This window comes from Sminthopsis crassicaudata, chromosome 3 (genome assembly GCF_048593235.1).
Source record: "Sminthopsis crassicaudata isolate SCR6 chromosome 3, ASM4859323v1, whole genome shotgun sequence".
Classification (NCBI taxonomy): Eukaryota; Metazoa; Chordata; class Mammalia; order Dasyuromorphia; family Dasyuridae; genus Sminthopsis; species Sminthopsis crassicaudata.
In genome coordinates, this window is record NC_133619.1 from 621,377,298 (window position 1) to 621,402,255 (window position 24,958).

General features: G+C 36.1%; 1 protein-coding gene across 1 annotated transcript in view; it reads right to left on the bottom strand.

The window, feature by feature from the left end:
- The window catches only part of UBE4B (ubiquitination factor E4B), a 124,576-nt gene that overhangs the window by 45,228 nt on the left and 54,390 nt on the right, over window positions 1-24,958 (bottom strand). Inside the window, 3 exon segments of the mRNA XM_074306320.1 lie at window positions 8,592-8,978; window positions 9,433-9,661; window positions 11,482-11,626. Of these exon segments, the coding sequence (XP_074162421.1) occupies window positions 8,592-8,978; window positions 9,433-9,661; window positions 11,482-11,626 (761 nt within the window).

Genomic DNA, 24,958 nt, shown 5'->3' on the forward strand with positions numbered 1-24,958 from the left:
GAGAGGGAGGGGAGAGAGAGAGAGAGAGAGAGAGAGAAAGAAGTTACCTACTCTGCTTACTTCAAGTGAATGTAGTATTCTATAGAGTGTGTAGCACTATAAAATCCAAGGTCTTATTTTTGGGAGTATTCAAAGAGATCTAGAATATACTATGGATTAGTGTGAAAAGGGGCAAAAGATCAGGAGACCACAGAACAAGTCTTATTTTTAATTCAAATATTGATTTACTGATATACATTGAAGACACAAAGGATAATGATGATCCAGGAAGAGACCAAGACAAATAAAAGAGGAACTGACAAATCACTATACAATAAGAGACAAAATCTCTTCAATCTGAGAAAAGCTCTGAGATGCAATTTTGGAAAAAGGAGGCAAGGTTAGAAAATGAACCCTGTACATATTTGCACTTAAAATTTTAAAGTGAATCTAAGAACCTAATCTAGTTTTTTGGGAAGAAGTATCAGGAGACAGTTCCAAATAAGCAGGATGGTAAAAATGCCTGTTTTATGTCTGAGGTTTTAGAACTCTAATTACTGTAATTACTCAGGGGCAGCTAGGTGGCACAGTGGGTTAGAACACTGACCTTGACATTCGACATTGTGTGACCCTGAGTTAACCATGATTGCCTAAAAGAAAAGGAAAAAAAAAAAAAAAAATTGTACCACCTCAGAAAAAGATACTAACTTTACTGACAGACAAAAGAAACAAACAGGTAACCTTTGGCCAGTCACATACTGAGAAGTTTACTAGGTGTGTGAACCATTTGGCTACTTAAGAGGACTCTTCTCCAAAAGAAAGGATGCAATCAAAAGAAAACTTTGAGAAAATATCAGCAAGGGATTCTTCCGTCAATGATTTCTGGTACAATTTTCTAGAATTTTGTGTGTTTTTTGAGCATTTCGAGACAATATCCCTGAACTGCAACGAAATAAAGATGATCCACCAAAGACAAGCAAGGAAGGTAAACGATGGCAGAGGAGGAGAAGTGTCACTGAGCACTGGCAATCATCACAAGCCTAGGGCTCTCATACAAGAACACAGATGCCCTTCTGCTTTTCGCATTTGTGGAAACCAATTTTTCACTTTCTGCCGATCTAAGATACCCTTGATGACTATAGCTCTCACAGGTTTTCCTGTGGAATATATGTGATTGACAGGAGGAAAGAATGTCTTTTTTCAGCTCCCATAAAGACTAAGAATAGATCCTCAACAAATTGACATTTATAGTTTTTTTAAAAAGAACTTCTCCTTACATTTTTGCTTCCCAACTTAAGATGGGAAGTTGCTGCTGCAAACTAAATGGTGTCAAATCATTATTTCTCCAAGCAGTACTGCATGCATGCAACCAATGTTTTATGGAAATGGCAGCTTCCATTGGATATGAACATGGATTTGAATTTGCATTGTTTTGAGTTCTTCTGGTCATCTGTAAAATGAAGTTTGGACAAGAGCAAAGGATATTGGTGAACTGCTCTATGTGGTATTTTAAAAATATCATGGAAAATGAGAAAGGTAAGTGCTCTACTTTTCAAAAGGGGAAGAAAATAATCTTCAAACCACAGTCCAAGAAGCCTGCCTTCTATTTCTAGGAAAATTTTAGAATTAATCAGAGTTGATTAATGAGCATTCAGAAAGGGAAGCAATGATTACAAGGGATTAAAGAGCCAATGTGGTTTTATAAAAAATATCATGGACAGCTTACCAAAATGTTAGTAAATTAGAATAAGAGATTTGTGGCCCAGATGGTAACACAATTAGGTGGTTTAGAACTAGTTGGAAATCTAGCCTCACATAGGGTTATTAATGACTCTCTTAACCTGAGGCTAGAAGAGTGTCTCACAGTTCTGTGCTGAGCCAATGTAACTAGCCATCCCTTAGTTACCAAATCCATTGGATTCTTCTCAATTCTCATGGTTCTTGGTCTGTCTGTAGCCTCTGAAGCATCCCACGCCCTCTTTTTTTGATACTTTCTAGATTCCTGTGACTCTCTCCTGGTAATCTTCCTACCTCTTGACTGTTCCTTCTCAGTTTCTCTTCCTTCTCCTGGATGGATCCCCATTAGTCTTCTTTCATATAGGTGATTCTCAGATTTATTTATCACACCTTAACCTTTCTCCTGACCTTCTTTGACCTGTACTCCACCTACTAGACATCTCAAATTGGATAACCTATATGTATATCAGAATAAACATACCTCAAAAGGAACTCATTTCCCCCTTTCCCAGCTTCCCCCCTGTTCTTCACTTCCCTATTACTATCTGGAACAACATTTGCCTACCAGATTCCCTGGGACACCGCTATTTAAAACCTAGGCGTCATTCTTGCCTCCTCACTCTTCCTTTCCAATGTATCCAATCTGTTGACACATCCTATTGTTTCTCCCTTAGTCACATTTCTCCTATGTGTCCCTTTCTCTTTGCTGGTACCCTGAGGTAGACCTTCACCACCTCATAGCTCTAGACAACTTCCATCACTGCTGGCTGAACTCTCTGCTCCCAGGCTCTCCTGCACTCAGCCATCAAAGTGAACTTTCTAAAACACTGACCTGGTCACATCACTCCTTCTCCCCCAAGCAATGAACTCCAGTGGTTCACTAATGCCTATAGGAGAAAATAAAAGCCATGTTTGATTCCTGAAGCCCTTTATGACCTTGGCCCTTTCTGCCTTTCCTTCCTCCCCTCCACATACTCTATCATGCTGGAAAACTAGCCACCTTGCTGCTCCCCATACAAGATTCCTACTAGTTGTTTTCCACTCCTGCAATTCTCCCTCTTTACTTCTACCTCCTGCCTCCCCTGATTTCCTTTAAGTCCAACTCAATTTGTACCTTCTGCAAGGTCTTTCCTGGTTCCTCTTAGGCTATTTCTTTCCCTATAAAATATATATTTTTTTAGTTTGCCTTTTGTCTCATCTATTAGATTGTGAGCTCCTTGAAGGCAGGAACTGTTTCTGTCTTTCTTTGTAGTCACAGTGGTTTAGCACAGTGCCTAGAGCTCAGTGGATGCTAAATAAATGTTGGTAAACAAAAAATGAATATAGATTCATAATCCAAAAAATTTTGACAGGTTAGAGCACTGGGACAAATGAAATATTATGAAATTCAACAGGGAACAACTATTAACTTCTGATATTTGGGTAAAAAAAAAGTTAACATCACCAGTACAAGAAAAAGCTAGGTAATAGATAACAGCTGTTCGTTTTTTAGTGGATGGCAAATTCAGTATTAGCCATTACTATGAAATGGAAGCAAAAAAAAAAATAAAATTTGACCACTTTGTACTAAATAAAGAGCTTTATAAGTTCCAGGTATTATGAAGATCAGGCTCCATCTGAAGTACTCTTTTCAGTTGGGAAATTACAGCTGAAGGAGCTCAATGAGTAGCTACAGAGAATTCGAGGGGCAAAAAGGATGGTAAAGAATCTTGAACATATTTTTTTCTGAGGACTGGTTGGAGGATTAGAGAATGTCTATCCTAGAGAAGACCCTGGAAGATACACGAGAAGAGCTATCCTACAGCAAAGAATCTGCCACCTAATTATGTTTGGAAGAGAGTGCAGAACCAGAATAACAGGAAAGAGTAGAGAGATAAACTAGGACTTAACGTCAGTAACCAATGAGAGCTTCCTGGAGGGAAATGGGCAGCTTTGATAGGAAACAAAGAAAGGCTGGATAACTACTAGTCAGAATAGCATACTGAGGTTTTCTTTTGTACATGAGTTGGATTAAATGGCTAATGAGCTTCTCTTCCTCTTCCAAATTCTGTGATTCTATGGAGAATTAGTGAAAACTTTTAGTTCCAGAGTTTACAACACAGTGAAGCTCTGTTGCTGTTTAGTCACATCAGCTACATCTGATTCTTCACAATCCCTTTTCAGGATTTTCTTGGCAAAGACACTGGAGTAGGGAAGGGAAGAAAAGAAATGTGAATAGCTGTTTCAAACTATTTTTAAGAGCTTTTATATGAAGGCTTGCTCTGCTTGGCCCCTAATAGCAAAACCAGAGCTAGAGGTGGCAGCTGTAAAGATGCAAATTTAGTCTTGACTTGAGCTAACACTTCCTAACAATTACATCATCCAAATGTCCAATGAGCTTTTCTGGAAAGTAAGTAAATTCCCTTTCGTTAGTGATCTTTAAGACTGGCTTTCCTCTAGAGAAAATTTCTGTTCATATCCAGTTTGAAGAGGTTGGCCTTTGAGGTCTTATCAAAGTTCTGTGATAATATACAAATTAATGCAAATAACTACTTTCTAATATAGCTATTTTTAAAAGATTTGATTTTGTATACCCAATTTTTTCTTAAGATAAATTACATTTACATTTTTTGACAGGGTGAAACTTTATGAATGGAAGTAATAAAAGAAAATAAATAATCTTGATGTATTTTTATGTCACAAAAAGAACTTACTCTATGTTCTACAGAAAAAGCTGCACTATGTATAGTTTACTATTCCTTTTTAAACTATAGTAACGCCATCATATAACTTTTTTTTCTTCTTTCCTCTCCAACTCTTGGCTTAGTATGCCTACCATTAGACAAATATAAACGTATGTATACATATACATACACACAGTTACATATATGTATATAAAACCATTCTTGAAATATTTCTCTAGTTATCAAGTCTTTCTCTGGATGCAGATAGTGTCTTCTTTCATGCATCCTTTGTTAATTTGTAGTTAATTTGGGTATTTATAAGAGTCAAAATGACAGTCATTCAAAGTTGTTCTTAAAACAGTATTACTATTACTATATACAATGTTCCCTTGGTACTACTCATTTCACCATTCATTATTTCATCTAAATCTATCCATGTTTTTTCTAAGATCATCAAGCTCATCATTTTCTAAGATGATATTCCATGATGATCATATACAACAACTTGTTCACTGTTTCCCAACTGACAGGCTCAGTTTCCCCATGTGAAGTTTTCTTGAAAAAGAGAGAAGAATGTTCTGCCATTTCCTTCTCTAGTTCGTTTTACAAATGAGGAAAATTGAGGCAAATAGGGTTAAATTAAGTGATTTGTCCAGGATCACATGCTAGTATCAAGCTGCATTTGAACTCAAGATGAGTCTTTCTGGCTCTGGCCTAACTGTAGTATTATGCAATAATACCTCTGTTACCTAATTTAATGATCAAGCTCAGCCTGGGAAAGAGAAGAAAATATTCATCATCTTCCTCTCTTTACCAAAGAAGTAGGAAACTCTTGGTACAGAACAATGTATATAAGGCCAGACTCCAGTGAAGTTTGATTGGACAGAACTGTCATTTTCTAATTGTTTTTATTCCCTGTTACAAAGGGAAGGCTCTCTGTGTAGGAAAGGGGGAGAAATATAATCTGAAATAACAATTATGTATAAGCAAATGATACTAATAAAAAAGGGGGAAAGGAAGAAAAAATGCCAAGGCATGTTCTAAATAAAATAGTAAAAAACCAAAACGAATCAATGTCTATTTTCTCCGTAGTGACTCAGCAAATGCAATTACCTGTTAGGCCCTTTATATCAATACAGGTTGGCATTCTGTATAACTTGGAATTTTGGAGAATAACCTACAGCAATAGTGTTAAACTGAAAAAAGTAAAATAAAATAATCTATCCTTACGATGCCTGTAGTTTAGTTTTAAAATGTAACATTATGTGTATTAATTTGTTTTGTTAAACTACTTCCCAATTGCAATTGAATCTGCTTCTGACACACTTGGAAACATTGTGGGCTCTTAAGTGACCTGGGAATTGGTGGCCCATGTGGCTGGTGTGTATTGGGATGAGACCTGAAAGCTAAATCTTTCTGGCCATGTGATCTCTTCTGGAAAGACCAAAAGAATCAAAACTGATCGAAATTAGATTCCTAAAGGAGAAAGGGAGAAGATGCTTCCTCATATTTATTCAGGGAGACAAGACAAAAGATGCACTATACATTCGACTTTTTTTTTTTTTAAGTTCATGTGTTGGGCTGCTACATGGCACAGTGGATAGAGTACTAGCCCTGAAATTCAACCTAGTTGTGACTGAGTTAGTACCCTGGATATCTTAGACGCAGGATAAGCAAAAGTCTTTATTCTTGGTCTTCTGGGGTAGCCTTCAGGGGATTAGATCTAGGAAACTCCGCACCTCCTTCCTCTCTCTCCACTACCAAAGAAGGACCCTGATTGTTCTACTCCATCCTCTGATCTCTTCTCCCCTTCTTTGTCCACACCCTCAGATGGAGCCAGCACAGAGTTGAGTACGGTCATCCTCCAACCATAAATTAATAGAGAATTGTCCAATTGGTAATTAGCCTTAAGTGCTAGGTTATCTTAGGTTAAGTGCATCTGCTCAGTTCTAGCCTGAGTTCAAATCCAACCTCAGAAACCTGATATTTACTAGCAATATGACGCTGGGCAAATCATTTAACCCCAACTGCCTCACAGAAACAACAACAACAACAAAATGTTCATGTGTCTTGTGGAATTTTTTCTGTCTTTAAAAAATTCTTTTAAGAGAATTTTCTTTGGAGAGAATAAAGGAAAGACAAGTTTGTTTTTTATAAAACTGTTTACTATAAAAAATAAATAAAAATATTGTAAAAAGAAAAAAGGAAAACAAATGTTTTAACAAAACAGGAATAAATTTAAAAAGTTACATGTATCAGTCCTACCGTTTTGCAGAGTAATTAAGGTTTTAAGAGTTGTTGTTTGTTTGTTTGTTTGTTTGTTTGTTTCTATCCAAGATATGAAATGTTTGAATTGAGGCCAGTTAAAAGTAACTATTTCTTTATAGAGGATTGGGAGGGAATATAAAAGTAACTTTACTCATTTTTTTTTCCTTTCCATCAATCAGTATCACAAAGCTAAAGCATTCCCCAGCACCCAATACCAATATAATTTAAATATATTATTAGAGAGAATGATTGTTACAATGACAACAATGAGGTAGGGGAAGCATTGCTTCTAATAAATTTATCTGAATTGGAGCAACAAAAATACTTTTAACAGAAACCATGCACCAGGCCAAGGAGACTACTGATTCTGCAGGGCTTTTATCTTACATAAGCAAGTTGCAGGCTCTCTATAAATTTAGAGGTGAGCCTATCAAGTCCAACACAATGAACAGTCTGAAGAACCAACAACTTACCCAACAGTACCTCATCAGCCTCCTCCCATTCCATCTTAATGATTCTTTGAAACAATAAGATTTAACTACTTGTAGTTAAGTCATTTTTAGACAGTACTGATGGGCGAATAATAATTTTGACCAGAAGAAATCTTCATTTAAGGATAAAGTTATGGTTTAAAAAGGTTAGGAAAAATTCTTACATAATTTCATCACCAAAAAAAATCTTTTTAAAAATGACTCAGGATTCTCATGGAAGAGTAATGAAATATAGCTCTTCTTCCTCTCTTTTATGCCTTTATATTATCAAGAAAACCTAACTCACAATTTTTTACATATCTGAAAGCCAAATAAAAAGGCTTCCACATTCCATCTTATGTGTTGTGATAATATTACAACTTTCTTCTAACCCCACACTGTAATTAAAATAAAACCTCTACATAGTGAGTCGTCTTTCTCATTTGCAGATACATGCACTAGTTATTCATTTGTTCTCGGCCCTCGTTTCTAATATACACACTTCACTTCCTCCACCAGCATGCCTTTAAAGCAGCCTCTAGAACAGGGCTGATGATGCACAAGGTTAGTTCCTAAGTGCCTGTGCATGCAATAAAGCTCCAATCCTCAGATACCTGGACCCAAACTGGACACAAGTAAAATCATCATCACCACCACCTTCATCCTCATCCTCATCATCACCATCATCATCTTCATTTTCTTCATCACTACTGTCCCCAGACATATCAGAAAGTGCGAGGAAGAGGAAGGAGAAAGGATGGTCGTATGTACTACCGCAACAAAAGTAAAAAAGTGCCATCAGAGTAGATAGGAAAGAAGGCAACGAAAGGTTTGGCAACAGCTTTCCCTCTGAACCACAAGAGCTGTTTCTATCCACATGCAAACGACAAGATCAGCCAAATTGGAGAAATATAAAGCAGACAAACAAACTTACTGGATTAAGAAAACTGTGATATTGCTTTTTGAGGAGGTTGTATTTGCATGCAAACACACATGAATTAATATGCCTTGGCATTAGCTCTGCCCTCAATTTTAGTAACCAGAGAAAAGGGATATCTGACCACAGTAATTGAAGATGGGCAGTTAACCCTAGAAACTAGCTGCTCTACAAGTGAGATTAACTTTATAGCGTATTGATTTGAAGTGCATCTAAAGTGATCCATTAAGTATCAACACTCAAATTCTATGCTGATCTTCTATGGAAGTTAGTTTGCTAACAATTTAAATTTCTGCAGAAGAGAGTAGAATGAAAACTGGAAAGCCTCATGATTCTGCAGATCTTGACCCTATGACATTCTCAATCCAAGGCTGGCCAAAGCATGGGTTCAGGTATTAGAGCTACCCCACTAGTTAGCCACACAATTAATTAAACTCAAAACAGAAAAATCAGATGTTCATATCTAAGGTTAGTACTAAACCAATTTTTCCAAAGTCCCAGCACTGCAAACAGACAACTCTCTTCTGGAGAAAATACCTAGAAGGAATCCTTAGGGCAGAGGGACGCCTGCTCGTGGGACCTGGAGAAGCAGGAAACAAAGGTGGGCCCATGGCTGTGGGTCTTTGTCTGGAAGGACTGGTCGACAGGGCAGGCGGACTTGGTGAGCTAGACAAAGCGGAGAGACTCGAGGACCGCAGGGTGGGAGAAGTCGAAAAGCCCCAGGGAGGGGCCACAGTGTAAGGGCGATACCTCGGAGACGAAGCCTGGCTTCCTGAAGGGCTTTCTCCTGGAATATGAGGACTGAGCGAAATGGAAGGCACAGATATCGGAGCGGCTGCATTGGAAGGTGAGGTACAAGAGGAGCTCGTCACTGGCACATAGCTTGAGAAAGGGGTATTGGGAGTTGGACTAGTGTCATAGAGGCTAAATTAATTGTTGAAAGGAAAAAAAGAAGAGAAAGGGGAAGAAAAAGGCAATTGAAGAAAGAAAGTAGGAAAGAGTACACAAAATACAGGAAAGCTTACTTTTCAACTTCATGTTTCCCTGCTCTGTGGGCACATAAAGTAAGGGCCCGCACCCGTTTTACCTTTGAGCTCTCAGGCACACATCTGCCATGTGTATATTCATAATGAATTAAATGCTGGACAATGTTAGATTCAGCATTTCTAATTCCTATATCCAAAATTCATCATTTAATGAGTGATATCTGTTTCCCAAAACTGGAAAACCAGGAGAGAAGATAACACTTTTGAGGACTAAATCTACCCCTAAGAGTGTTAAACCTCATCCAAACTCATTAAAAAGGAAATCCTGAAAGAAATTCTTCCTGTACATCATTCCTAGGTTCAAGGAGACATGCAAATGGAACCATGCTGACCTGGACAGTGAGCTGGCACTGAAGGAACCCACGTTGCAAAACATGGGGCTCGTTCCTGGATTAGATCCTGCACTAAGCATCAGGTTTCTGTCCGGTGATCGAGCTGCAGTTGCAATCGGCTGGGAAGTCGCCGTCAGACTGGCAAAAGGATTCTCGTCTCTAGTTTGAGTGGACATCATTAGCACTTCCATTAAAATCTGGCCAATCAAATCCTTAAAATCAGAGAACACTGTTGGAAAAGCAGGACAGAAGAGGTTAGGGTTGGTATCATGGACCAAAGCTAAGACAACAGGAACTCAACATCACAGACAATGCTGTAAGCACAGTGGCTAATGACTGGTCACCACCAACTGTGGAGATCTGTAAGATTTATAAGAAAAACAAACTGCCCCAAAAGTGTTCTACCCTTGAATGCCTATCAGCTAATGGCAAGCTATATGTGAAAATGGTTTTAAGTTCCTTTTTTTCTTTTAGCAAGAATAGATTGAGACTTTATCCTGTTTTTTTTTTTTATTCGCCACATTTCCTGTGTACCTGAAATTTTTTTCTTCCAATGTGCCACACAATCCTATATTCCCTGAGATTCTAACACATGTAAATCCTCTGTGGCTTAACCATACACTTACAATATGGTTATTAAAATTATTAGTAAATAGAATATAGACTCAGAATTACCAAGGCTTATCAGGTGAATATAAGTTATAGTATGGCATTATGCTGACCAAGTCTGAAAAGAGACAACTGCTGAGCTCAATTCTGGAATCTAGACTGAATAGAAAAGCCCATATGTCAGAGAGAGATGAGTGAAACTTGCAAGAGGATAAAAGGATTCTTTTTGTTTTTGTCTTGGCAAAAAAAGGCAGTCTCCTCTACCAGGAAAAGCAACAAGATAAGAAAGTAAGAGAATATTCTTGGAAATCAGAAAAAAGTGACCAAGCAGGAATAAATGTTTAAAACTCAAATTTTGAGTCTTTGGTGGCTAAAAGTGATCATCTGGTGATCCGGGATGGGCTAAAGAATAGAGAACAAACCTTGTAGTCAGGAAGAGCAAGGTTCAACCCTGTCTCTAACACATATTGACTATGTGCCAATGAATAAATCACTCAACTCTTAATCTGTCAAGACCCATGTAACTAAGCCTCTAATGTTTTAGGGCAGAGTGCAATTATATTAGGAAGTTTCTAGCCCAGACATTGCTCATCTGATGAAATCATAGGACCAGAATGGGTCTCTCCCCACAGTCAAAAAAAAATTGGAATCCAACAACACTACATCAAATTCTACCAGTTCAATAAGTAAGCTGTATTGAAATCGTTTTAGTTGAGTCCAAATCACACTGTAAGAGATCTTTAAAACCAAGATGGCACCTTTTAAGTTGTTCAGATATCAATTAACAAAATGCTGCAAAATAAATTCATGAAATCATGAACTTCTAGTGATATTCCTCTAACCAAGGAGTGACAAATATTGAGGATCATGAATAACTTATTCAGATGTAGTATTCTTTCATAGCAATAAAAAAAATTTTTTTTAAATTATTTTTTACTTTTTTCATCTTAGGTTTATCTACCATTCAAATAAACAAAATGGAAAAGAGTGCATATAAAGCAAAAAACTTTCAAAATTTACAATTTGTTTCTATAAATCTGTTAACTTTAACAAAACAACCAGTTGAAAAACAGCATGACAGTGTGGATGAAAACTATAGTTTCCAAGACCACTGTGAACCTGGGCCAGGCTCTTCATTTTTCAGTGGACCTGGCTACTGTTTCTGAAGAGCTGCCAAACTGCACTGTGATGGAACTCTCTACACCAATAAGATCACAGGTTCAGTCCACTCACTCTGCAAGAGAAATTCTGTTCAAAAGATTGGCTTATTAACAAAACCACAAGAAAGAAGGGGAAATGAAATCAATCTGACCTCAGCAGAAGAAATCACCACTGTCAACAATGCTTCAAACAGAATGGACACATTTAGACAATCCTGCATAAAATCTTTTTTTAAAAAACAATCAATATACTGAAAGGTGACAAGACAGAAATCCGTACCTTCTTTTGGATTCTGCTTAAACTGCGCAGAAAGTGAAGTCAAAAAAATGACATCTCTGTCCCGGTCTTTCCAAGAAACACGAAAGATCTTACAGACCAGCTGTAAGGCCTGTTCTTCTGACACCTCAGAACCTGATGAAAGTTCCTTTCAGGAAGGAGTGAAAAAAAAAAAGATTTTGGGGAGCATAAATTTCAAATGAAATTTTCTACAAAAAAATAACATTTTATACAAATTGAAGGACAACATTAACAAGTTTGAGAAAGAAATCATCTAAAAATGTTAATTTGCTGATAAAAAAGGAAATGATCTCATACATTAATTACTTTAACTTGGAACCCCTGCAAAACCTAGAGCTCCATAATTTATAATACATTCTCTGGAGGAAGATGAAAGGATCATGACATCATCTGGACATTTTAAGGCAAAAAAGCACAGAAAGGATCTGTACATTCTACTCACCCACATGTATATAAAAGATATATACACACATGTATGTATATATTTTCTCATCTCCAAAACAGATTAGCATTCTGAATATAACCATTTATCACTAAAAAGCAAAATATAACTCTATCCTGCTTGCTTAAAGGCATGGTCTATGAGGAGTCATAACACCAAAGTGGAGATCATTAATAGACAAGAAGAATTTACTAATCTAATTATTCAGTGATTAAGAGAGCCATCTACACCCTGAGAGAGGACCATAGGAACTAAATGTGAATCACAACATAGCATTTTCACTCTTTTCATTGTTACTTGCTTGCATTTTATTCTTATTTTTTGTTTTTAACTGGTTTGATTTTATTTTTCTTGTGCAGCACAATAACTGCATAAATATGTATGCATATATTGGATTTTACATCTATTTCTACCATGTTTAACATATAGTGAACTATTTGCCATCTAGGGAAGGGCATAGGGGAAGGGAAGGAAAATTGGAACACAAGGTTTTGCAAGAGCTAATGTTAAAGAATTGTCCATGCATACAGTTTGAAAAATGAAAAGCTTTAGTAATAATTTAAAAAAAGACTTTACCAAGAATAATTCTCATCAAACAATGTCACATTTGAATTTTTTAGGAAGTTGAAACCAAGAAAAGTTATAGTTGCAGGACATCTGAATTTCAGCAAATCAGACAAAAATCATTCTTTCCCAGCTGGAAGGGATTTAAGAAGTCACTTTCTTCAACTCCTGCTGATCAGAAATTGTCTCTCTTAATCCCACAAAGCAAACCCAGTCTTTGAGTGAAGAATTTGAGGAGGGAGGGAGAACCAACTATTTCCCAAGAAAGCTCATTACAAGTTAGAACAAAACTAATTATTACCAAAGTTTTTTTTTTTTTTTAATTGTCAGGATGAACCTGTCTCTTAGCAATTTTCTTTTCTTTATTTTTATTAAAGCTTTTTATTTACAAACCACATGCCTGGGTAATTTTTCCAACACTGACCCCTGCAAAACCTTTTGTTGAATATTTTCCCCTCCTTCCCGCTACCCCTTCCCTAGCTGGCAGGTAATACATGGTAAATCCAATATATGTATACATATTTATACAGTTATCTTGCTGCACAAGAAAAATCAGATCAAGAAGGAAGAAAAATTTGAGAAAGAAAACAGAGAAAGCTATGTTGTGTTGCACACTCAGTTCCCACAGTCCTCTCTCTGGGTGTGGATGGCTCTCTTTGCCACTGAACAAGGGGAACTGGTTTGAATCATCTCAATGCTGAAGAGAGTTCTGCTTATTTTACTTAGCATCACTTCATGAAGGTCTCTCTAAGCCTTTCTGAAATCATCCTGCTGTAGTTTCTTACAGAACAACAATATTCCATAACATTCATATACTATAACTTATTCAGCCATTTTCCAATTGATGGGCATCCACTCAATTTCCAGTTTCTTGCCACTAAGAAAAGGGTTGCCAGAAACATTTTTGTACATGTGGGTCCCTTTCCCTCCTTTAAGATCTCTTTGAGATATAAGCCCAGTAGAAACACTGCTAAGTCAAAGAGTATGCACAGTTTTAGAGCACAGTTCCAAATTGCTCTCCAGAATGATTGGATCCATTCACAGTTCTACCAACAATGTATCAGTGTCCTGATTTTCCCACATCTTTTCATCACATCTTTTCCTGTCATCTTAGCCAATCTGATAGGTGTGTAGTGGTATCTCAAAATTGTCTTAATTTGTATTTCTCTGATCAATAGTGATTTGGAGCACCTTTTCATGTGGCTACAAATAGTTTCAATTTCTTTATCTGAAAATTGTTCATATCTTTTGACCATTTATCAATTGAAGAATGGTTTGAACTATTATAAATTTGAGTCAATTCTCTACATATTTTAGAAATGAGGCCTTTATCAGATACCTTTAGCTGCAAAAATGTTTTCCCAGTTTATTGCTTTCCGTGTAATCTTGTCGGCATTAGTTTTGTTTGTACAAAAACTTTTTAACTTAACATAATCAAAATGATCTATTTTATGATCAATAATGATCTCTAGTTCTTCTTTGGTCACAAATTCCTTCCTCCTCTACAAATCTGAGAGGTAAACTATCCTATGTTCTTCTAATTTGTTTATAATATCATTCTTTATGTCTAGATCATAAACCCATTTCAACCTTATCTTGGTTTACAGTGCTAGGTGTGGGTCTATGCCTACTTTCTGCCATACTAGTTTCCAATTTTCCCAGCAGTTTTTGTCAAACAGTGAATTCTTATCTCAAAAGCTGAAGTCTTTGGGTTTGTCAAATACTAGATTGCTATAGTCATTGGCTATTTTGTTCTGTGAACCTAACCTATTCCATTGATCAACTTCTCTATTTCTTAGCCACTACCAAATGGTTTTGATGACCGCTACTTTATGATATTATTCTAGATCTGGTACAGCAAGACCACTTTCATTTGCTTTTCTCTTCATTTCTTTGAAATTTTTGACCTTTTGTTCTTCCAGATGAATTTTGTTGTTATTTTTTCTAGGTCAGTAAAATAGTTTCTTGGGAGTTTGATAAGCACTAAATAAATTAGTTTAGGAAGTATTGTCATTTTTACTATATTCGCTCAACCTATCCACGAGCACTTGATATTTTTCCAATTGCTTAGATCTGACTTTATTTGTGTGGAAAGTGTTTTGTAGTTTTGTTTATATAGTTCCTGACTTTTCCTTAACAGACAAGATTCCCAAATATTTTATATTATTGAAAGTTATTTTAAATGGAATTTCTCTTTATACCTCATTGTTGGATTTTGTTAGTGATGTATAAGAATACTAATGATTTATGTGGATTTATTTTGTATCCTGTAACTTTGCTGAAACTGTGGATTGCTACTAATAGTTTTTTAGTTTATTCTCCAGGGTTCTATCAGTATACCATCATATCATCTATAAAGAGTGATAATTTGGTTTCCTCGTTACCTAATCTAATTCCCTTTTAGCAATTTTCAGTAGCTTTTTTCCTAGTACATCTATATACCCTCTCAAATGATAGTACCCAAATGCTTTTAAATCACTATTATAACAGCTGACAAAACACAATCTCTTACTGCAGTCTGCCCCTAAAGAAGTAAAAGTCACTGAAATATGAATGCCTTCTCTTTCGGCTCAGTACCTCAGCCAGTTCTCAAGAGATCCAACCGTACCATAATCTAGTTCAAATCTCTCCATCCTATTCACAGGAATATGAGAGACTCTGTTAATGCTGTGCTGAAATCATTCTCATGATTTGCAAATCCAAAACCTCTACCCAAAGGAGAAGTTAAACTAACACAATTTTTTGTGAAACCAGGCTAAATTTGTGATCACAGCTCCCTTTCCTAGATGTTCATTCTTCATTTCTTTAATAATACATTGTAGTATTTTGCCAGCAATCAAAATTAGCCCAGAGAACGGGCTTTTCTGAAAATAAGCACATCTATCCTTTTCCAGATCTTCAGCACCTCTCCTAATCTCTACAATACTTCAAAGATCATAGTACCTTAGCTAATATTGGTGCTAGTTCTTTCAGTGGTCTGGACTTAGTGATTTGAATTAGTCAAAAAGGTTTTCTTTTGTGGTCTGTACTTATCTTGAGCTTCAGTTCCCTATATGCCATTTTTGTTCTATTCTTTCCAAGCTTTCTCCTTAGCAGAAAAAACAGAAGCAAAATAAGTCTTTTGCCTTATCCACCCAAGCAAGGGTCCCTCTTCCTTCCTTTCTGATGCTCTACTTCCTGAATAAAACTAAAAGGGCCTGGTTTTTTTGGCTGTCTGTTATAGCTTCAAGTGATTCTAAGATTTACAACTCTTAACATTACCCACAAAGGACAAAGACAAGCTTTTGTATTCATCCTTGTTACCTGTCATTGTTTCTATTAATTATCAATATTTTAGAAAAATATAACTTGACCAATGATCTTTATACATCCAGATCAGTTAAAATTTTCTTGAATAAAACCTATGCAGTCAAGAATAGGACTGCAGAAATTGGGGAAAAACTTTCACAATCTCTCAAAGAATGTGACTGGGCTGAAATTTTGAAATTTTGCTGTGATATAGATTTATGAAGGAAAATGCTATTCACTGTCAGAGAAAGAGAGGACAAGTAGGAATAAGAAAGTATGATCTTCGACATATGTGTATAAATGAATATATGTATATTTACAGATATCTATATATATCTATATATCTATATCTATAAATATCTATATCTATATATATGCCTCTTTCTCCACTAAAAGCATCCCTCTCATATGAGATTGACAGACAGACCGACTGGCATGTTTAATTGTAGCCTTCTTTGAGGGAAAACAATTAAATTACAGCCTATACAGCAGAGAACAAAAGAAAACCTAGGAGGAGGCAAAGAAAAGCTGGGCAGCTTTGAAAATAATGTGTTGTATTTTTTAAATAGCTTTCTTTGTAATGGAAATTTATTGTTTTATACTGAATCCTCTCATGTTCTGCTCTGTGCAATATTTTCTTTGTTTTTTCTTTTCCTTTTCTCATTTGGTATTTGTTTAAAATTTAAAAAAAAAAAAAGTGAAATAAATGGTGCCTCTTTCATGAAGTTTGTTTTTCAGGAACCCCCTCAGAGAAAAGAAACAATGTGAGAAGGGTTGCAAGTTCTAGTATTGTCTCAACTTTTTTTCATTTTATCCCCAATGCAAAGCTATAGCCGAGGACATAAAGGAAAATGCTTAAATACTGGCTACCTAGGAAAAAACTTTTTTCCAGAATAACTTCCCAGTTCCTGTGGTAGTTACAAATTAAGCATGGTTTAAGAGAAGTGGACAATGACTGATTAAATTTCACTCCCTTTGGAAGCAGAATATACAACATTAAACTATGCACAAAGACCTAGCTGATTTGCTCCCCTTAATTGTGGGGTCTGAAGATTCTGAAGAGGGTTAGAAATGTCACAGGATAAGCAGAATCAAGAAACTCAGAGACTTCCTTAAGAATTGACAAAGGAGGTAACATTCCTAAAATCCCTCCCCATTCCCTAAATGACTCAGGGAAGCCAACAGTTTCCTGCCTCCTCTAATGAATCTTGCTTCTATTCTGTGATAGTAAGAAAAGAGAACCCAAACTCAGATCCAAGTATGGGAGCCTTCCTCCTGAAAAAATTTATTTTTCCTGAGGGGATGGGGGTGGAAGTGGGAAGCAGTGTATGTGTGAGAGATAAATGTTTATATAGCTCATACTATGGACCAAGCATGGTGCTAAGTGCTTCTCAAAGATTATCTCATTTAATTCACACAACAGCTGCATTGGAACTCAGGTCTTCCTGGTTCCAGGTTCATCATTCTATCCATTGCATCATGGGCTGCCTCACCATTTATTAGTTCATTCTTAATCATTTCCTTTGTGCTTTCAGATCAAAAGGCACAATTACTTTTTTTCAAGATAAAGATGTAATTATCTCGGCATAAAAAAATTAATATAAATATAAGCTTGATCACTGTAGAAGGAGAGAAGGAAGACTTGGCTTCTTCTACAATTTTCCTGTAACAATTTGCACTAGACACTATAGTTCCCAGTCCTCCCCACACTCCAAGACAAAAGCAAATAATTTTTCATGCTTTTATCTCTAGCACTTAAAATTTCTTACATCAGACTACATTAAAATAAATTTGATGCCCACAGAGGTGAGTGTAAAGAACAGAAGGGGGCAGGGAGAGAAAGAAAACTAAGAAATGGATTTCTATGTATAATCTATTCTAAGTTTAAAAAGTTGCAAAAGTACTCTGCCAAGGTTCAATTCCAATGACAAAATTGGGAAGTACAGAGAGTGCCAGGTTCTTCACGTCTGTGACAGCAGAGCAAAACTTTAACAAAAGTAATCAGTAAAATTAATTTAGAAATACCTTGAATCTAGGCCCAATAATGGACCTTGTCTTTTGTTCTTTTGTCTTTTGTGTTAGCCTAGTTTAGCTTAAAAGAGATCATCACCAGATTATTTATGGAGGAGTGATTCTTTTCTATGACAATAACTTTAAAGACCCATTTGACAAACTCAAACTGAGTCCTCAGTTAAAGCAAGTTCTGAAGAAATTTTATGTTGTTTTTGTCTGAAGTTAAATTGTTAATAATTGTTAAGACCAAGTTAGCATCCAGACTAAGCCAATTTTCCCTGAGTGTGATGATCCTCCCAAATAGGATGGTTTTCAAGGTGAGAAAGATTTGAACAAATTGGTGTACCTCCAGAACACTGAAGGTACTCAAAATCATGTCACAAAAGGGCAGTTACTGAAGTTACTTTGGAGAAGGGATGACACTTATTGTAGATGCCCAACTTAGACCCCCCAAAAAGAATTTACAATACTGTTATCCTCAAAAAGAATTATCATTAAATTATAATTCTTAAAAAAAAAAAAAAAAAAGAACCTTTTATTATGTTTAAGAATTAATAAATGTCAGGCAAGAACAGGAGATCTTATGGTCACAGGTGAAGGGTTCATAATTACTACCAATTGAAGAGGAAAATTCCAGAAGGGAAAGGCAAATTTGGGAAGTGGGCAGCTGGGCGATTCACAGTATCACAGCAGGATTTTTATTTTCTGTACCATGAAGCACAGATTGGTGATGAAGTGCCTTAACTGTCTTGTCTTCAGCAAGTCCGAAGGAAGAACAAAAGGATGGGGATGGGGATGGGGATGATGACAAAGAAGGAAAGCAAAACATCCACCTGTGCTTGCTAAACATGGAGCTTACAAGGCACTATAAATTAAGGCAGTAACAATGCCAAGAAAACAAGAGACAGATATAACCAGAAATTCATAAAATTCAAAATCCGTGCAAACCAACATCTGAGAAATGGAACCCCTCCCCCCACGACTTGAGATATCTACATGCAAATGCAGAAAACAAGACATCCTAATTCGGAGGACAGGCTTTAGTTTTAGTATTTTATTTAGTATATTAGCTTTAGAAATAATCAACTACTGCAAAGGAATTGTGATTTCATTAATGTGACTTTTCCTTCCTACAGACTGCAAAACAGCCATGGCCTTTCAGTCCAGTGCAATGTCTGACTCATCCTCCCCACAGCTAACCACTGAGGCTCACCAACTGTATACTAGGGGCCTACCTTGATCTCTCTTGTCACTATGAAAGTACCAACCAATGGAACACACACACACACACACACACACACACACACACACACACACACGTCATTCAATAGTTCTGTCTCAGGATAAGTCCATCTTCTTTTTCAAACATACAAATTGATGACATTTTCTTTAGAATTCCTTATTTTTGTGTTGATTCCTGCACACTATGCATCTCTGTTGTGAAAACTAATATTTCATGACCTATAATTATCCAATACCAGTAGCAGAATATTAGCATTAAAAAGATGGACTTTCTTTTCCAAGAGAAGTTTAGAGTCATTAATGGAGCTCTGAAAATTTTACACAGGAAATCCAACCTTGTTTCCTCCTATTAATTCTAAACTCAACTCACTGTCTTTTTTAAGTGCTGCTTCTATGTACATACACAATTGCTGTAGATTATTCATTTAACCATCTCATGTAACCTGAAAAATAGGCATTCTTCATCCACTTGGCTTTTCCTATATAGATGCAAAGATCATTTGAGTGAATGAATATGTAACATCCAAGAGGTTCCAGGACTTCATATAACCAGAACATATAAAGAAATTAACCATCTCTAAAGAGTCTGGTTTCAACCTAAGTCAACATAGATTCTCTCTTCCATGATAGTGATAAATGGCAAATATACATCTCCCTGTTTTATGTGCCTCATGTGAAACTAATGATCAGAGCGAATCTCTGGGACTGCATCTTTCAAAGTATTTTAAAGAATTTTCATGTATAAATGAGAGGGGGGAAAAAACGTTTTTAAGATAGATGTTTTTGAATAATCAAAAATGAATAAGCACAGTGGGACCTTGTCTACTGCAAAGCTTTCCATCAAATTTATGATTTATCATCTCCTAATTATGCAACCTCCAGTAAAGATTTTCTCTTAGCACATCCTGGATTGTGGTACTGCAATCAGAGTGTAGTGGTTCGTTACCTGATGGTGAAAAAGAGTTGACTATAAAAATATTAGCAAGCTATGATAGATTTAGTTCTTCTCAGCAATACATGGATCCAGGACAATTTCAATAGAATTGAGATAGAAAAGGTCATCTACATTAAGTGAGAAGACTATGGAGACTGAATTAAGATCGACTCATACTACTTTTACCTTTTTTTGGTTTGCTTTTTCCTTCTCATGGTTTTCCCTTTTATTCTGATTTTTTTCCCACAACATGACCAATATGGAAAAATAAAATTTTTTAAATCTGCAAATCTTTTCCATTTTTCATTTGTATATCATGTTCCTTCCAGCTTCATCCCTGAATTCTACTGGGATGATTTTGCTTTGTGGGATCTCTTCCTTCAAACTGGTTTTATGTTTCATCATTTCTATTTTGAGTGAGACACACATACAGTTACCCCTGGTCAGATCTCTTTGTACCAAAATAGAAGTCTGCTGGCTAGGGTACTTTCTAGGTTCTTTTAAATTTTTTCCTTAGTTAAACTGTTTTGTTTTGTTTTTAAAATTACATATAATGATCCATCTGGCTTGTCTTCCATTTCTATCCTATTTTTCATCAATTGTTTAAATGTATGTCATATTTTCCATTTTCAATTTTGCTTCCACCTTTGAATTAACTGTGATCTTTGCTTCAAGTGGTCTGGCTATACAAAAACTACTGATTCAGAAATGACCTACTCAACATTTATCATTTCCAGTCTTAGGTTATGCAAGATACCCTTTCCACAAGGCTTAATGTCTTTTCTCTATGATTACCTTCAATTTATCTTGAATACAGCTAATGTGTACCCAGTTACTTGTGACCGTGAGCTCCATGAGGGCAGGGACTGGCTTTTGCCTTTCTTTGCGGTCCCAGCGCTCAGCATAGTGCATGGTTCATAATGAGTTCTTATTAAATGCTAATACTTACTGTCATAAACTATGACATTTTCATTTTAAAAAATATTTTACTTTTATATTTAAAATTTTTAAAAAATATTTGGAAATCTCCATGCCTGATACTTCCCCCCCCCCCGCCCCGAGGCTGGGGTTAAGTGACTTGCCCAGGGTCACACAGCTAGGAAGTGTTAAGTGTCTGAGACCAGATTTGAACTCAGGTCTCCTGAACTCAAGACTGGTGCTCTATCCACTGTGCCACCTAGCTGCCCCCCATGCCTGATACTTTTAAATAATATTCTTCAACTAAATATGAAAGAGTTTAAGTACAAGATTCTAAATAATAAAAACAACTTGGGTCTCTCTTTCTTTACAAAGGAAATTTATTTTTCACCCGTTTGAACTGTTCTCACTTTTGCCACCAAATTTCATGTTCATCTGATATGTACATATATATATGTTCATCGGATTTGAGGGGCTGATTGAAGTCTTTTAGAAATATCTCTCACCTCTTCACCCTTTTCAGTAAATGTTAATACATAACACAGTTAATTTATTGGTGGGTTTTGGTTTTGGTTTGATTGTGTTAGAAGAGAGGAAAAAGAAGAATTGTCCAATAGAGACCCCAGCTTTTTAGAAAGCAGATTTCAATATGGCAGGAAAAAGCAAGGGAGGGCTCATGAACTAAAATTTTACAATTAGTGGGAGGGATGAGAAACTCACAAAACTTTAGTATTGAAGATAAAAAAAAAAAAAAAAAATTCCATAAATAGAAAAGGTGGAGATGTATGTGAAACACAGATGTTATAAGTAACTAATGGATAAATTAAACATTTTATGAACACATAAAAATATAGACTCACGGGCAGATAATGAAGTATAAACCTCATGCTTAAAAAATACTGTAAATTTGGCAAAGAAGTTTCCGTAGATTATCTTGTTTGACTATGATAATATGCTATTTTTACCCCCATCTTGCAAACAGAGATATGAAAGAGAGGAAAAATTCTATGACATTGCCAAGGTCACACAGGTAGCAATACGTGCAGCATTATCGAAATTCCATATCTACTTCTCTCTTCACTTCTATTTCTCATACATGGATAATATACATATGAATAACAAGGACATAGAATGGGCCAGGAGTACTAATCTGATTTGACCACAATGATTTGAGACTGAAGAGCAAAGTGAAAGGCAAGAAATTTATTCAAGAAGATGTAGGGCTCCTATTTAAGCTATATTAGCACAAAGCTAAAGGATGGTAAAAAGAAATCAGAGCAATTTTTATTTTATTTTATAAATTTTATTTTATTTTATTTTGAGTCTGTTTTCAGTTTAAAACAGGGGTTCTCAAACTACGGCCCGAGGGCCAGATGCAGCCCACTGAGGAAACAATAAAACAATGTTTTATGCGGCCCACCGGGTTATGGCAAATGGGCTGAGGGGCAGAGACAGAGTGTGAGCTTTTGTTTTTACTATAGTCCAGGCCTCCAACAGTCTGAGGGACAGTGAACTGGCCCCCTATTTAAAAAGTTTGAGGACCACTGGTTTAAAACAAACAAACAAACCAGTAAACCAATATGAACAATATGGAAAGACAAACCCAAGCTAAGCAGGGCAGCATTAAGAGGAAACAATAACTACTTGTTGAAGAGCTTAAGCCCCTGGGCACAGGTGAACTATGTACTAAGGAATAGCTGGAAATATGGATAAGCTACTGCCTCTGCTTCATACTAAAAAAGTGGGGTGGGTGCAGTGGCATGAGAAAAGGGCAAACTGCCCTCATTTTCAGAAAATAGGTAGAAAGATTTGAGAGACACAAGTCACTGTGAATGACTGGGATTCTTGGCAAAATTGGAAAATGTCTTACATGAGAGATCCTTAGTGAATCTCTAGAAAAGAAAGTGATAATCACACAAAGAACCAGCAGGACTTTGTGATAAACACCGTAAGTCTTTTCTAATAGGCTTCCCACATAGGGAATTTAGGAGAATGATAGATGCAACATATTTAGTTTTTCCAAAGCATTTTAAAAAATACTTTGTGCTGTTTTAGTGAGGAGACATGCATGTAGGCTGGATGACAGATTGAAGTGGCTGGCTGGGGACACAAGAGTTATTATTGATGGTTCAATGTCGATGGATGGGTCTTTACAATACTTGCCAGCGCTTATTTAGGGTCTAAAGACTAAAGCAGCAGGTTTATCTATTTTTCAGGTGATAATGATGAGAGAATCAGTTGAGAAAGTATACAAAAGAGGAAAGATAAAAAAAAAAAAAAAAAATCCTAACAATTTAGAATATATAGTGGGACAAAATGTAATAGGAATAAATGTAAAATCTATACTAGTATTAAAAAAAAAAAAAGAAAAAAGAACTCAAAGCCAAAAATGGAGTAGGCAGTGCTAAGCAATAGTTTTTTGGGTTCATTTTTTTTTTTAAACGAAAAACTCCAGAGAACTTTAGTGAACTACTTCAATATGAAGTAGCACTATGATACAGCAGCTCAATAAGCTAAAGCAATTTCAGGAAACAACAGGAGAGGAATTGTGCCCAGAATAAAGAAGCTCACCCTCTTACTGTTCTTTGCTTAGATCAGACCCTATCTGAAGGACTGCTGTGTTCAGGTCTCACAATCTGAATAGTCACAGAAATAGTAAAGGACCTTGGGAAGAGGACATTGACAGAATCATGATAGCAGATTCTAAGTAATCGGCAATCACACAGGCCAAAGATTGATACTGGTTCTCCTTGACCCCCATGGAGAAAATGAGCAGTATATAGTAAAACTTGCAGAGGGACAGTCAAGCTTAATGTCAGGAAATATTTCCTACAATCAGAGCACTCCTAAAATGGAATAGATTGCACAATCCCTGACTAAAAGCAGAGGGATGACTATTCAAATAAAGGCTGAATTTTATGGTCTTTCAAATTCAATGACTATGGGCTTGAATTGAAACATTCCATAGCTGTAAGTACAATTACTATACTGGAGGGAAGATGTAAGAAATTATCCATAGTAACTATTTGGCAGATAACTTTTAAAGTTTTTTTTCCCCCCTAAACATTTTTATTTGAAGTTTTGAATTCTAAATTCTATTCCTCCTTCCAACCCTTCCCTGAGACTATAGATATCTAGGTTATACATCTGGAATCATGTAAAACACTTAGTCATTTTGTACAAGAGGATTCACATTTTTTTAAATAAAATAAAATTTAAAAATAGCATGCTTCAGTCTGCATTCAATCAATATCAGTTCTTTCCCTGGAGGTGGATAGTATGCTTTATCATTACTCCTTTGGGATTGTCTTGAATCATTGTATTGCTGAGAGTCATACACAGTTCTTCATCAAACAATATCATAATACTTTAATTTGGCACATGATGTGAATATATTTACCGGGTATAAACTGTCATTGAAAGAAATGTTTTTCTCACAAACAAAAATGATTCAGTTATCAAAACATGAATCACACATATTTTCAAGACTCCCAAAAAGGAAAGCTCCTTCTAATAAAAGGGCCTCATCAGTTTCTCTTCTACCTACTGTATCTTCCTCTGATACTTCAGCAAGGTGAATAATCATGACATCAACATTTCTTCTATTTTGCTATTACATCCACCAAAAATATACCCAGCCTTGATTCTCAATCTGCTTCCTCACATTATGATAATGGGAATTATATATCAGTCACCTGAGCAAGAATATCTCTATTTAGCTAAAAGAAGTCAACTTGCAAAAGAGAATTTATTTACTCAAAGGACTTACATTAATCAAATAGAAGTCTGAAATCTAGAATCCCTAACTGGGAAGGGACTTCAGATGTCAGAAAGCCCAACCCAAGCATGAATGCCCTCCATGACATTTACATGCTGTCTTTACATTTCCAAGGATAGAGACAATACCAGCTTCTTAAACAGCCTGTTCTGGGAAAGGATATGCATTAAATGCTCTTCTAACAGGGCATATTAAGCCATTCTAATATTTTTTCACAAAGGTAACTGATTAAGAGGAACTGTGGTTATATTATGCTATGTGGTGTTTTTTTTCCCCGCAA